The 14863-nt window shown below is 47.7% G+C and overlaps 1 protein-coding gene across 1 annotated transcript; it reads right to left on the reverse strand.

Annotated features, from left to right (window-relative positions):
- Positions 1 to 4966: 4966 nt before the first annotated feature.
- Positions 4967 to 8126, reverse strand: LOC116967562 (tubulin alpha-1B chain-like). Its single transcript, XM_033014181.1, has 4 exons — positions 8033 to 8126; positions 7839 to 7909; positions 5498 to 6255; positions 4967 to 5153 (listed from the first exon to the last, which is right to left on the reverse strand). Exons 1-4 carry the CDS (start codon positions 8124 to 8126, stop codon positions 4967 to 4969), a joined length of 1110 nt encoding a protein of 369 aa, XP_032870072.1.
- Positions 8127 to 14863: the final 6737 nt, after the last annotated feature.

A 14863-nucleotide genomic window follows, 5' to 3' on the forward strand; every position in this document is an offset into this window, starting at 1 on the left:
GGGAAAGTAGGACGCAAAAAGTATGTCGACTCGTCCAATTTAGCGCCATTATCAGCATACGGTATTTGGCAACATCTAGCTACACAAGTTTCTTAATATATGGCTGGTACAATATGTACCAAAGCAGGATCGTGCAGCAGTCAATGGAAGTGTCTTTGGGCAGTCAGCAGTATCCAGCGATCTGCCCTCTACACTCTCATTTGTGAAGCAGAGCTCGACCTAAAATATCAACAATTCCTTTTCCTCGGTTATGCTGCTCAATCTGCAGAATTCCTCCAGCCGTTTGAGGAAGGACATTCTTGCTATTGAGGGACGCAACGTAGGTTTACAAGGTTAATTCCCGGGATGGCGGGACTGCCATGTACAGAGAAAATGGAGCGGCTGGGCTTGTATACTCTGGAGTTCAGAAGGATGAGAGGGTTTGTTATTGAAACATTTAAGATTATTAAGTGTTTGGACGCGCTCGAGGCAGGAAACATGTTCCCGATGTTGGGGGAGTCCACACCAGGGACCGCAGTTTAAGAATAAGAGGCAAGTCATTTAGAACGGAGACGAGGGAACATTTTTTCACACAGAGAGTTCTGAATCTGTGGAATTCTCTGCCTCAGAGGGCGATGGAGGCCGGTTCTCTGAATACTTTCAAGAGAGAGCTATTATTAAAGCTTTATTTCAGACACAGGTCCATATAACACATCAAACAGTACAAAGAATTACAAAGATACATTTAAAAAATTGCATATTAGTCTAAAATATATATAAGCTATTGCACCAATGCCGTCTTAGCCTAGAAGTGAATCTATAGCAGCTTTTCAGAGGGCTGACTAGGGCTTCAATTATGTGGTTCTCTGATTTGTCCAGGCGACACATAAAACTAAACATCAGCTGTCTTAAGAGTGCCTCGCAGGTTGGCACTCTAGTGGGCACAAACAATTGACTGGCACTATGCCACATAGGGACACGAAGTAGCAACCTCATTGCATCATTGTATGCAACCTTAAGCCTCTGCATACTCTTTTTCTTATAATTAGACCACAATTGAGCAGTATATAACGGTGTGATGTAGGTTCTGATCAGGGAACACTTCACAGAATCAGAGCACATATAAAACTTCCTTATAAGCATGTTGGCTTGAAGATAAATTTTACAGCGCTGTCGGTAGAGGTCTTTGTCATCCTTCCAGATATGACATGACCTAAGTATTTAATTTCCTCACACACAGCAAGAGGACTGTCTGACAAATAAAAGGTCGGAAAAGTTGATTCCCTGTCCTCAGCGCTTCTATTTACCATTATGCGGCTTTTCTTAGCGTTTTACTTAATGTCATAATCAAGGCCATACTGAGAGCACACCTTCAACATCTGCTGCAGCCCAGCACTATATGGACAGAGCAGGACCAGGTCATCTGCATACATCAGATGATTAACAATAGTGTTGCCCACAAGACAGCCAGTTGTTAGCCTATTTAACTGATTTGACAATTCGTCCATATAAACATTAAATAAAATAGGAGACAAAATTCCTCCTTGCCGCACTCCGTTACTAACACAGAATGGAGCAGATACAACATTGTCCCATTTAACGTGACACGTTTGATGGGCATACCAGAACACTAAGATTCTCACTAAGAATTTAGGGGCACCTCTATTTAGCAATTTTACAAACAAGTGTTCATGGTTAATTCTATCAAATGCCTTGGACGTATCAATAAAACATAGGAATACAGATGAATTCAGGCTTGTGTACCTGAACACAATCTCTTTAAGAGCATAGATACACAGGTCAGTTCCATGTTTTCTTTTGAGCCCAAACTGATTGTCAGTAGTAAGGACATACATTTCTAGCTTTGTCAGCAGTATTCTCTGCAGTACTTTAGATAAGATACTGGCTAGTGCAATAGGTCGGTAATTATCAATACTGTTGAGCCTACCAGCCTTATCTTTAATCACAGGCACTAGCATTACAGACATAATATCATTTGGCAAGACACCATGAACCAGACAGCCATTAAAGCACATGGAAAGCAAAGGGCAGAGCTTATAGCTGGCATATTTTAGATGTTCTGCAGTAATGCAGTCCATACCACAGGCTTTGTTGTTATCCAACATGTTAATGGCATCATAGACATCTGCTGCCCTAACTACCATATCTACAGAGAGATCAATATGTTCAGGATTGATTCTAACTGGGTTACTTTTAACACAGTTAAAAATGTTACGGTAGTGCTCACGCCAACTCTCAGCTATTTTTTCTGGGCTACTAACACCTTCAATGTCAGACGGTAGGGGTGTTTTGCTGTTATTCATTACTCTGACCTCTTTCCAGAAGTTAATAAGGTTGTTATTCTGTAGCTTCCTGGCAAGTGAGTCTGCTCTCATTGTGTTTACATTTTTCTTAATAAAACGAAGTGCATATTTAACTCTAGCATTTGTGCGTTTTTTCATATCTAGCAATACTCCCTGTCTAGGCATACCTGCCTCTGACCAGAGTCTAAAGACCTCTCTTGCCTCAGCGTACTGCTCAGCCACAAACTCATTCCACCCAGGTCTGATGTTGGGTACCTTACATTTGCTTTTACAAAAGGGATCACTGGAGGCAATGAGACATTTCACAATAACATCATACATGGCACAGAGTTTTTCAGCATGCTGCACGTCCTTACAATTCATATCTGAGCACATTAGGGCCTCTTGAGGCAATTCAATATTATTTTAAAAACTGTCCGTTTGCAGTGAATATCCAGCCATAGCATCACTGCTCAGTTTTGACCAGTCCAGTTTACTTGAGGAAGCCGCATTATTATTACTGGACAGCAGGGGTACATTCTCAACATTTAACCGTGCAGCAATAGGTATGTGATCAGAGGTGGCAAGTTCAAAACAAATCTCCACCTTTTCCAGTGAGGCATGAGCATCGGCTGTGGTCACAATATGGTCTAACCAGGATGTTGTGTGCCACGCTTCACTAACATAGGTGAAACTTGTGTCAGGCAACAGAGCTTTACTCGATAGAATTAGTTTAGACTCATTACAAAACTGCTGCAGGTGTGCTGCAAATAAAGATTTGCTATCTGACATGTCAGCATTAAAATCACCCATGACGTAGACACAAGATGAGCTGTTGTCCTCTATAACGGACTGAATAAAAGCTAACCTGTTCAGAAACTCGTCCTCATGCTCATATGATTCATACGGTGTATAAACATTTAAGACAGTAAATTTATTTCCGTTATAATTACACTCCAGCCCTATGGCCCAGTCAACATTTAGACGCACCACCTTCACCAGCGAGTCATATTTGATACAATACAATACAATACAATACAATTTATTGTCATTTGGACCCCTTGAGGTCCAAACGAAATGTCGTCTCTGCAGCCATACATTACAAAACAAAAAGACCCGAGACACAACACAGTTTACACAAACATCCATCACATCGTTGTGATGGAAGGCAAAAAAAAACTTATCTCTCCTCTGCACTCTCCCCCCCATGTCAGAGTCAGAGTCAAAGTCAAAGCCCCCGGCTGCCGATGGCGATTGTCCCGCGGCCATTAAAGCCACGCCGGGTGATGCAAGGTCGCGCACCGGGTCTTGGTGTTAGAGCCCCCGGCGTGCGCTCGCAGAGTCCCGCGGCCATTCCAAGCCGCGCGGGGCGATGGTGTAATGCCCCGCTCAGGTAATCTTCAACCCCGCAACTCGGGCGGGAGAAGTCGCCGTTGCGGAAGCCCCGAAAAGCGATGTTCCACGGTATAGCTACACCACCAGCTGGATAGGGATCTTACAGATAGCGGAGTCAGGGGATATGGGGAGAAGGTAGGAACGGGGTACTGATTGGGGATGATCAGCCATGATCACATTGAATGGAGATGTTGGCTCGATGGGCCGAAGGGCCAACTGAACTTCCTTCCTGCCATGTACTATGTGTGATGTATATAGTCAGAAGTATACGTAGTACTTTAGTCTTAGTAGTTCTCGGTAGCTTTGCATTTCATTTTTAATTCTATAAAAGGGAGGATGTACATTAGTGTCACTCAGAATGTGGCTCCGCCCACAGGCTTATTAGAGTTTGCTCTGTCTCTCTCTCTCTCTCTCTCTCTCTCTCTCTCTCTCTCTCTCTCATCTCTCAGTCTCCCTCCTCTCTCTCTCTCTCCTCTCTCTTCTCTCTCGCCCCCCTCTCTCTCTCTCTCTCTCTCTCTCTCTCTCTCTCTCTCTCTCTCTCTCTCTCTCTCTCTCTCTCTCTCTCTCTCTCTCTCTCTCTCTCTCTCTCTCTCTCTCTCTCTCTCTCTCTCTCCCCTCTCTCTCTCTCTCTCTCTCTCTCTCTCTCTCCCCCCCCCCCCCCCGCAATAAGTATGTGTATATAAAACACCGTTGTGTTTCTCTTGACTATGGGTTCTAATCACCATGTGTGAGTGTGGCCATTCTTTCAACACCCCCTGCTTCTAATAGTCAGTTTCGCAGTGATATGACCGCCCCCTGCTGGTCATTTCTGTCGCAACCGTCGTTCTGCCGCCAGCGAGTACCTCTCTGTCCAGTACGGTGAAAATGTCCTCTGGATTTTCAAAGGTCAAGCGGATAGACTTCCAAATACATTTTTTGTCAAATACATTTATTTTCGGTATTACAATGCTTTCTTATTAAACCTACTTTCCAAATCTAACGTTGCTCTGTCGCATAAATGTGATATTTGATTAAACATTTTAATTTTAAGCGATATCGTCTACTCCTCTCCTTCCTCCTCTGCTCTTGCAAGGTCGGTGGAATCCAGGGCCACCTCTTGGTAGTCCTTCTCCAGCGACGCCATGTCCTCCCGCGCGTCCTGGAACTCCCCTTCCTCCAGCCCATCTCCCACGTACCAGTGGACAAAGGCCCGCTTGGCGTACATCTTGTCGAACTTCAGGTCCAGGCGGGACCAGGCTATAGCGATGACGGTGGTGTTGCTCAGCATGCAGATGTGGCGGTGGTGTTGCTCACGTGGCCAGTTCGCCCCCGGGCACCACCGTCGGGGGCTGGTAGTTGATGCCCACCTTCGGGGGTAGGGAAAGTGCAGAAATTAGATATCCTTTCATGGAACATGCGAGCTTGTCCCAACCACTTCGAAGTGTAAACCCCGTGTTCTGTGTGAATTGAAGAGCTCCTGTTCCCCGGTCGAGGGCGCTGGAAAGGGGAACGTGGCAATTAAGTGATGAACCCAATTTTTTACGTCCGCCCCTATCGAAGCTCAATGTCCCCTGGAGTATTATTACTGACCGATTAGCCGGTAGAAAGAGATACTTCGGCCAACCGTCTCCATGCTCGTGAATTACTTCAAATCCACCCACTCTCCTCCATCCCGAGCGCCCGCATCAGGACACGATGTCTCCTGCAAATGTTAGGACCGGGTTAGAACATTCCCATGGGACGACTACATAGTTGAGTAGTTGAGGGCACAGTGGTGAGAGAGGGGGAGGTACTTGTTCAATTATTTTGACCTATTTAACATTTTTAGATGCGCCGTTCACCTGAGGTCTAGGACAAACAGAGCCAATGTCCCTCCTCCACCGGGTGCACACAGTTTTGTCCCAAACCCTTCACTCAACTTGAACCCGGTCGGCATCCACTCAACGAACTGGATGGAGCGCTTGCTCTTGATGGTGGCGATGGTGGCGTTGACGTCCTTGGGCACCACGTCCCCGCGGTACAACATGCAGCACGCCATGTACTTGCCCTGGCGGGGGTCGCACTTCACCATCTGGTTGGCCGGCTCGAAGCAGGGGTTGGTGATTTCGGCGACCGATAATTGCTCGTGGTAAGCCTTCTCGACCGATATCAGAGGCGTGTAGGTGGCGAGCGGGAAGTGGATGCGCGGGTAGGGGACCAGGTTGGTCTGGAACTTGATCAGGTCCACGTTGAGGGCGCCGTCGAAGCGCAGCGAGGCGGTGATGGACGACACGATCTGCGCGATCGGGCGGTTGAGGTTGGTGTAGGTGGGGCGCTCGATGTCCAGGTTCGGCGGACACACGTTGTAAATGGCCTCGTTGTCCACCATGAATGCGCAGTCGGAATGCTCCAGGGTGCAGTGGGTGACCAGCACCGCGTTGTAGGGCTCGACCACGGCGGTGGGGATCTGCGGCGCCGGGTAGACGGAAAACTCCAGCTTGGATTTCTTGCCGTAGTCGACGGAAAATCTCTCCATGAGGAGGGAGATGAAGCCCGATCCGGTGCCGCCCCCGAAACTGTGGAAGATGAGGAACCCCTGCAGTCCGGTACACTGGTCGGCCTAGGGTGGAATTCAAACGGAAATCATCAATAGACGACTGGTTGTGACGTTACTGATGAACGCTACCAAGCTACATCTGTGGTTGAGCGCACGAAAATAGGACTCGAGTGATCGCGCGACATCGTTATTCATAACCTATCCCAACACTTACATGCTAATCTGGTTGGCAGTCTGGGCTGGGAGGGTTTGTCTATATTGAGTCGCCACACGTGTGAACACTTCCCATCCACATTTCTGTCCAAATCACTTCCGAAATTCGGAACGTTTATCGGCCTCCGACGTGTTACAGCAAGGGACACCTGAGCTAAATTTGGATTGACATGTCAATAAAGATATACAGCTCTGGAAAGTCTGTGTTGAGAGCATTATGTGCTGTTCCGCTTGCTCCATTTCTGGAAGGACGTGCAGACATAGATGAGGGCGCAGATGAGTTTCTCTAGAATTATGTCTGTATTTGAGGCTTTTAGCAAAACAAATACCTGGATTGTCTTTGTTGTCGGAGACTTGATAGATATTTATTCAAATAATGTAATTCATGGAATCATGGAGTGATACTGTATGGAAACTGGAATAGAGGATTTATGCGGATTGCTGGGCCAAATCTCGATGACTCATTTTGGAGGTCTGATAGATATGTATGCAAATACGATATAACCATATAACCATATAACAATTACAGCACGGAAACAGGCCATCTCGAGCCTTCTCGTCCGTGCCGAACATATATTCTGCCCTAGCCCCATATACATGCGCTCAGACCATAACCCTCCATTCCTTTCCCGTCCATATAACTATCCAATTTATTTTTAACGAACCTGCTTCCACCACCTTCACTGGAAGCTCATTCCACACAGCCATCACTCTCGGAGTAAAGAAGTTCCCCTCATGGTACCCTTAAACATCTGTCCCTTAATTCTCAAGTCATGTCCCCTTGTTTGAATCTTCCCTACTCTCAGTGTGAAAAGCTTATCCACGTCAACTCTGCCTATCCCTCTCATCATTTTAAAGACCTCTATCAAGTCCCCCCTTAACCTTCTGCGCTCCAAAGAATAAAGCCCTAACTTGTTCAACCTTTCTCTGTAACTTAGTTGCTGAAACCCAGGCAACATTCTAGTAAATCTCCTCTGTACTCTCTCTATTTTGTTGACATCCTTCCTATAATTAGGCGACCAAAATTGTACACCATACTCCAGAATTGGCCTCACCAATGCTTTGTACAATTTTAACATTACATCCCAACTTCTATGCTCAATGCTCTGATTTATAAAGGCCAGCACACCCAAAGCTTTCTTTACCACCCTAAATGGATATATATACGTAGGGTATATTTTTTGAGAACTATTTTCCTGAGGTTTGGAAATATCACAGTGGATTGGGCAAGGCGTTAAAGTATGCTAAGTGCAAAGGAAACCCAGTTCTCAGATGACGCTTGGGACAGGAACACACTCTCGGAAGTTCCGTGGTAATACAAGAATTCTGGGAAGCTCCATTGAATGTCCACCTACCGCCTTCCGTATGCGATCCAGCACCAGGTCCACGATCTCCTTGCCGACCGAGCAGTGTCCCCGGGCTTAGTTATTGGCCTTGTCCTCCTTTCCGGTGATGAGCTGCTCGGGGCAGAAGAGCTGCCGGTAGGTACCGGTCCGCACCTCGTCTGCAGGGGAGGGAAGAGGGAACAGAGAATTAATCAGCGCCACAAACGCCCTTCCTTCCCCGACGCGGGGAGGTTTTGAGACAATCCCAGACACATGAGCCTTCACCCGCCACTCTAAATTACCGATCACCGTGGGCTCCAAGTCGATGAACACAGCCCGCGGGACGTGCTTGCCCTCCCCCGTCTCGCTGGTCTTGTCCATCCGGCTGGATCCCATGCTCCAGGCAATGCAGCTTCCAGCAAGCGTTGCCGATCTGGCACCCGGCTGGCCGACGTCACGCTGAAGATGGGGGGAGGGGGGGAGGCACGGGATTAGTATCGGATGTGGATACGTTTTGAGAGACGGAGAAAATGGGGTGGGGTGTAAAGTCACCCGGCGCTTCTTCCTATGCTCCAAGTATAACCCCTCCCTCTCCGCCTCTCCCGATCCAGTCCCAAGAAACCTACCCTCGTCTGTGTGCACGTCCCGTTGTTAACCGGGTCCCCCGGCGATAACAGGTTTCTCTTAGCACCGCTCGCATTTCTCCGATTGTTGCTCGCCGCCCACAGAGGGCTCCCGTTCACCAATCAGTCCTCAGAGTTCTACCACGTCACCCACCATAATGTCCAGTGATCACCGCAGCCCTCGACAATGACTGGCTGACGCCGCCGGTCGCGCTATTTATACCGCGTCATTATGGGGGAATCCCGTCGTCTGATTGGTCGGCCGGGAGAATGGTTGCTATGTGCCAGCCAGTGGCGGGCGGGCACTGATTGGCCGCTTAGACTAAAGGGCGGGGTCAAATGTTGTCCGCAATAGATAATGGGCAGCAATTGTTTGTACTCCTTAGTGTAGACAGATCCAAAGTACCTGTTCAACTTATCCACAATTTCCTTGTTCCCCATAATAAATTCACCCTTTTCAGTCCTTAAGGAACCAGCTTTGGTCTTAACGATTTTTTTTTCTCTTTACATACCTAAAGAAGCTGTCCAAACCCAGGGATACGATAGCGTCTAGATCAAGATGATGAACCCCAACACAGGATGAGAATGGGGGAGCACCTCACCTGTGCAACGATCTAGGAAGAGACTGGCAACACCCTCGGAGAGGTGTGAACTTTAAGGCACAGCCCCAATATCGGGTGAAAGGATAACACCGCCTACAGGCAGCAACTGATCCATCCACCCTATACAAGCTTCATCAGGATTGCTGTCAATGAATTGTGTGAGAACTGGTTGCCATACCATCGGTTTGATGGACTGTGGGGTACAATTGAACTAGTTGCCATACCTTTGGTTTGGTGGACTTAGGGATTTGAAATATTTCAAATGTCATTAGAAACGGGAATGGTGCCGGAGGTTTGGCGTACTGCGCATGTTCTTCCATTGTTAAAACAAGGGTTCTCAGAGTAAACCTAGCAATTTCCGACCTCGTAGTTTGACGTTAGTGGCGGGCAAATTAATGGAAAGGATACTTAGAGCTAATATATATAATCATCTGGATAAACAGGGTATAATTAGGAACAGTCAACATGGATTTGTGCCTGGAAGGTCATGTTTATCTAATAATCTTGAATTTTTTTGAAGAGGTTACTAGGGAAATTGATGAGGGTAAAGCGGTGGATGTTGTCTATGTGGACTTCAGTAAGGCCTTTGACAAGTTTCCACTTGGAAGGTTGCTTAAGACTTTTCAATTGTTGGGTATTAATAGTGGAGTAGCAAGATGGATTCAACAGTGGCTGAATGGGAGATACCAGAGAGTAATGGTGGAAAACTGTTTGTCAGGTTGGAGGCCGGTGACTAGTGATGTGCCTCAGGGATCTGTGTTGGGTCCATTGTTGCTTGTCATATACATCAATGATATGGATGATGGTGTGGTAAATTGGATTAGTAAGTATGCAGATGATACTAAGATAGGTGGTGTTGTGGATAATGAAGTCGATTTTCAAAGCCTACAGAGAGATTTAGGCCATTTGGAAGAGTGGGCTGAAAGATGGCAGATAGAGTTTAATGCTGATATGTGTGAGATCTTGGCAGGACAAATCAAAATAGGACGTACATGGTAAATGGCAGTGAATTGAGTAATGAAGTTGAACAGATGGAACTAGGGACAACTGTGCATAGTTCCGTGAAGATGGAATCTCATGTAGATAGCGTGGTAACGAAATATGTTGGCGTGCTGGCCTTTATACATCAGAGCACTGAGTATAGAACTTGGGATGTAATGTTATAATTGTACAAGTCATTGGTGAAACCAATTCTGGAATATGGTGTACAATTCTGGTCGCCAAATTATAGGAAAGACGTCAACAAAATAGAGAGAGTACAGAGGAGATTTACTAGAATGTTGCCTGGGTTTCAGCATCTAACTAACAGAGAAAGGCTGAACAAGATAGGTCTTTATTATTTGGAGCGCAGAAAGTTGAGGGGGGACGAAAGAGGTCTAAACAATTATGAGAGGGATACAGAGAGTTGACTTGGATAAGCATTTCCCATTGAGAGTAGGGAAGATTCAAACAAGAGGACATGATTTGAGAATTAAGGGACACAAGTTTAGGGGCAACATGAGGGGGAACATCCTTACTCAGAGAGTTGTAGCTGTGTGGAATGAGCTTCCAGTGGAAGTGGTGAAGGCAGGTTCGTTTTCATCATTTAAAAATAAATTGGATAGGTATATGGACGGGAAAGGAATGGAGGGTTATGGTCTGAGTGCAGGTAGATGGGACTAGGTGAGAGGAAGTGTTCGGCACGGACTAGAAAGGCCGAGATGGCCTGTTTCCGTGCTGTAATTGTTATATTGTTATCTGTTATATGGTTATTCATGTATTGCTCTTTTTCATGTGTTGCTAGACTGGTTTCGCAGAACGAAAATGAAAAGCGCAACCTCTATAACTGATGGACATTTAGCATTTATCGCTGCAAGGATGATGAGAGAACAAAATATTTGCGGTTCTTCTCTAACAGTCTAATTTTGTGCTTCATGATCATTGTAATTAAACCTAAAAATAATCCTTGAGCTGACGTCAACTGAGCGGACGAAAATGGCGGCGCACCTGAATGCAGCGGCTTTGCTCTCCCCCGTGTGGATGTTTTTGTTTTTGTCTGTCTTGTCCGTCTGTCTGTGGACCTGCGACTCAAAATACAACCGGCAGGACCTTCTGAGGATTGGGACGCTGTGTAGCGAACTAGAGTTCGCAAGGAGCTCCCACAACGACGATATACAGGCAGAAATCACCCGCCCAGCGGAGTCCGAGTGGATCATCTTACCGAAAGGACGGTGCGGGAGGCGACGCAGACGGAGGCGGCAGAAGCGCGGTTGTCGAGCCGGCATTCAAGCTAGGCTAAAGAAAGATCCCTACAGACCAGCGCTACCCAGCATCTTTCTGACGAACGCCAGATCGCTCAACAACAAGATGGACGAGCTGGAGCTGATCACTGAAGAAAACAAAACTTTACAAACCTGCTCTCTCATGGTGGTAACTGAGACCTGGCTTCACGCTGGGATCCCGGACGAGGCCATCAGTCTGGTAGGTCGCACAGCATACCGGGCCGACAGGAGCAGTGACTCTGGTAAGAGCAGAGGAGGGGGGCTATGTATTTACTCCTATGACAAGTGGTGTACGAATGTAAACGTTTTCGAGAGACATTGTTCACCAGACATGGAGTTTATTACATTGAAATGTCGACCCTTCTACCTGCCGCGGGAGTTCACAGCTGTTGTTATTCTGGCTGTTTATATTCCACCAAGTGCCAACATCAAGCTAGCACTGAACACCCTGCTAGCATTAATCAACAAATTACAGAATGCGCATCCTGATGGGATTTTCATCGTGGCTGGAGATTTCAATCAGGCTAATCTAAAAACTGTCCTCCCTAAATTCCACCAGCATGTCACGTGTCCGACGAGAGGTCAAAATACACTGGATCACGTGTACAGCAACATTAGGGATGGATACAAAGCCTCCTCTCTCCCTCACCTCGGCCAGTCTGACCATCTATCTCTCTTTCTCACCCCGGCATACAGACCTCTCATTATGAGAACCAAGCCCAGTGTGAGAAGTATAAAGACTTGGCCCGAGGGCGCTGCCGCCCAACTTCAGGACTGTTTTGAGCGCACCGAGTGGGACCTGTTTGCAAACCAGGACATACATGAATATACATCCACAGTCATGTTCTATATACAGAACTGTATTGACAACGTCACTGTCAACAGGGAGGTCAGGTGCTACCCAAACAATAAACCATGGATGAACAGGGATGTCAGGAACCAGCTGAGAGAACGGAACTCAGCCTTTAGATCTGGCAGTGATGAATTGTACAGCACTGCCAGATCTAAACTAAAGAGAGCCATTAAGGAGGCAAAGACAGCCTATGGAAGAAGGATAGAGGGGTATTTCAACGAGAGGGACCCTCGGCGTGTCTGGCAGGGCATTCAGCAACTCACGAACTATAAGGGCAAGGGGGGGCCGATCATCAGCAGCAGTAACAACTCGCTGGCTGAGGAGCTCAACCATTTTTTCGCCCGGTTTGAGCTGAATGAGGCGGAGCCTGCGCCTGCAGCCGCACCCAGCACTGACAACCCGCCACTCGCTGTGAGTACGGAGGACGTCAGAGGAGCACTCCGCAAGGTCAACCCCAGGAAGGCTGCTGGACCAGATGGCATCCCAGGGAGAGTATTGCGGGACTGTGCAGACCAGTTAGCGGAGGTTTTCAGCAAAATCTTTAACCTCTCTCTGTTAACGTGCACTGTCCCTAAATGCTTTAAGACTGCTACCATCGTGCCTGTACCCAAAACAACATTCATTAAGAGCTTGAATGACTATAGACCTGTTGCTCTCACTTCGACCGTGATGAAATGTTTTGAACGGCTGGTCCTGGCCCACATTAAGTCCTCACTCCCACCCACCCTGGATCAGCATCAATTTGCGTATAGAGCAAATAGATCAACGGAAGATGCCATCAACACAGCTCTACATTCTGCACTGACACATCTGGAGCGTCCTGGCTCATATGTGAGGATGTTATTTGTAGACTTTAGTTCTGCATTTAATACGATCATCCCCAGCAGAATGGTGGACAAACTGTCTGATCTGGGTATTAATGCAATAACATGCGGTTGGATTAGGGACTTTCTAACAGATCGCCCACAGACTGTCAGGATGGGGTCCAGTTACTCCCCGGTCCTGACGCTCAGCACAGGAGCGCCACAGGGTTGTGTGCTGAGTCCCATTTTGTACACAATATACACTTATGATTGTATACCAACACACAGTACAAATAGGATCATTACGTTTGCGGACGACACGACTGTGGTGGGACTGATAGGCAACAACGACGAGTCTGCCTACAGGGATGAAGTCCAAAAACTGACTGTCTGGTGTACCAAAAACAACCTACTACTCAATCCATCGAAGACGAAGGAGCTGGTCGTTGACTTCAGGAGGAAGTGGAGAGAGGAACCGGCTCCTCTATACATCAAAGGAGACATGGTGGAGAGAGTCACTGGCTTTAAGTTCCTGGGAATAAACATCTCCCAGGACCTTAAGTGGCAAATGAACACCGTCACTCTCGTGAAGAAGTCACATCAGCGGCTGTATTTCCTGAGGTCTCTGCGGAGAGCAAACGTCTCACAGCCGCTGCTGTTGTCCTTCTACCGATGCGCCGTGGAGAGTATCCTCTCCTATGGAATCCTGGTGTGGTTTGCTAGCTGTACTGTGGTTGAGAGGAGGGCGTTGCAGGGAATTATAAAAACTGCGCAGAACATTACAAACGCCCAACTGCCCTCCTTGGATGACATATATAGGGCCCGATGCTTGCGCCGGGCCACAAATATCAAGCAGGACACATCCCACCCTGCCAACCACCTTTTTACTCTGCAACCCTCTGGGAGGCGATTCAGGACTCTGAAGGCTCGCACCGGTAGACTAAAGAATAGTTTCTACCCATGTGCGATAAAAGAGCTAAATTCCAACAGAGAATGCTGGGGAAGCAAAATGTAATTCTAAGAAATGCCGCCAAATTCTTTTAAATTCTTTCAAATTCTTTTAAAACACCTAGTTTTTACTGAGTTCTGTTTTTTGTTTGTAGGGGATATGGTCTTTTTAATGTGGGGGGTAGGTGTAAACCTAATTTCTAGGTCCCTACCTGGTCGGTGTGGCAGCTTCTTCTCCGGGCTGCCCGTCGATCCGTCCTCGTGGCCTACCTGCGGGCTTGGAGCGCCGTTTCCTGGCGGGAAACGCCCAGCACCTCGGCCTCGGCGGCGGCACGGCATTGGAGCGCTGGAGCGGAGCGGAGCGGAGCGGGCGATGCCTTGCCTGGGTCGCCGCGCTGGAGCGACGCGCTGGAGCTCTGGCGAGCTGGACCGCCGAGAGCAACAACTCCGGGCTGCGGGCTGCGGAGAGGCGGCGCCGACTTTGTCATCTGGAGCCTGGGAGCTCCAAACCGGCGCGGCCTTGTCGGCTTCGGCAGCTGCGGGCTCCAACCAGAAAGCGGCCGTTCCAAGTGGCCCAGCCGCCGAAAGGACTCTCCCGACGCCGGGGCAAGACCACCCGGCGAGAACGGCCAGGGACATCGGGCCTCCGTAGAGGCAATTGCGGTGGCCTCAATAGGCCTGACTTTGGGGTGAACATGGGGTGGGGACTGGACATTGTGCCTTCCCCCATAGTGCTATCCACTGTGGGGGGATGATTTTTTTTGTCTAACTGTAGTCTTGTAGGTCTGTGTCCAAGATGGCTGCCGTGAAGGGAGAGTGGACGCTGGCACGAATTGGTTGCCGCTGCTCTCTCTTCACACTGTGTTTTTGATTTTCTGTTTTTGGATTGAATTCTGTTTTTAATTTGTGTCTCTGTGATGTCTTTATTATTTGTTATATTCCGATTATATGTTATTCCGATTAAATGTCTATTATTGTTATGTCTGTATTCTTTCTTTATGTCCTGCACGGAGAGGACGCTGGCGCTGTTTGTTCGCCGCTTC

The sequence above is a fragment of the Amblyraja radiata genome, chromosome 40, assembly GCF_010909765.2.
Source record: "Amblyraja radiata isolate CabotCenter1 chromosome 40, sAmbRad1.1.pri, whole genome shotgun sequence".
NCBI lineage: Eukaryota > Metazoa > Chordata > Chondrichthyes > Rajiformes > Rajidae > Amblyraja > Amblyraja radiata.

What these genes read in the sequence shown, in the direction of transcription:
- LOC116967562 (XM_033014181.1), bottom strand. Translation starts at nt 8,126, where the DNA reads ATGGGATCCAGCCGGATGGACAAGACCAGCGAGACGGGGGAGGGCAAG. An exon ending in TCACCGGAAAGGAGGACAAG is followed by an intron (nt 6,256 to 7,838) that starts GCCAATAACTAA and finishes ATTCCACCCTAG; the next exon opens with GCCGACCAGTGTACCGGACT. An exon ending in CTGTTTGTCCTAGACCTCAG is followed by an intron (nt 5,154 to 5,497) that starts GTGAACGGCGCA and finishes TCCCCTTTCCAG; the next exon opens with CGCCCTCGACCGGGGAACAG.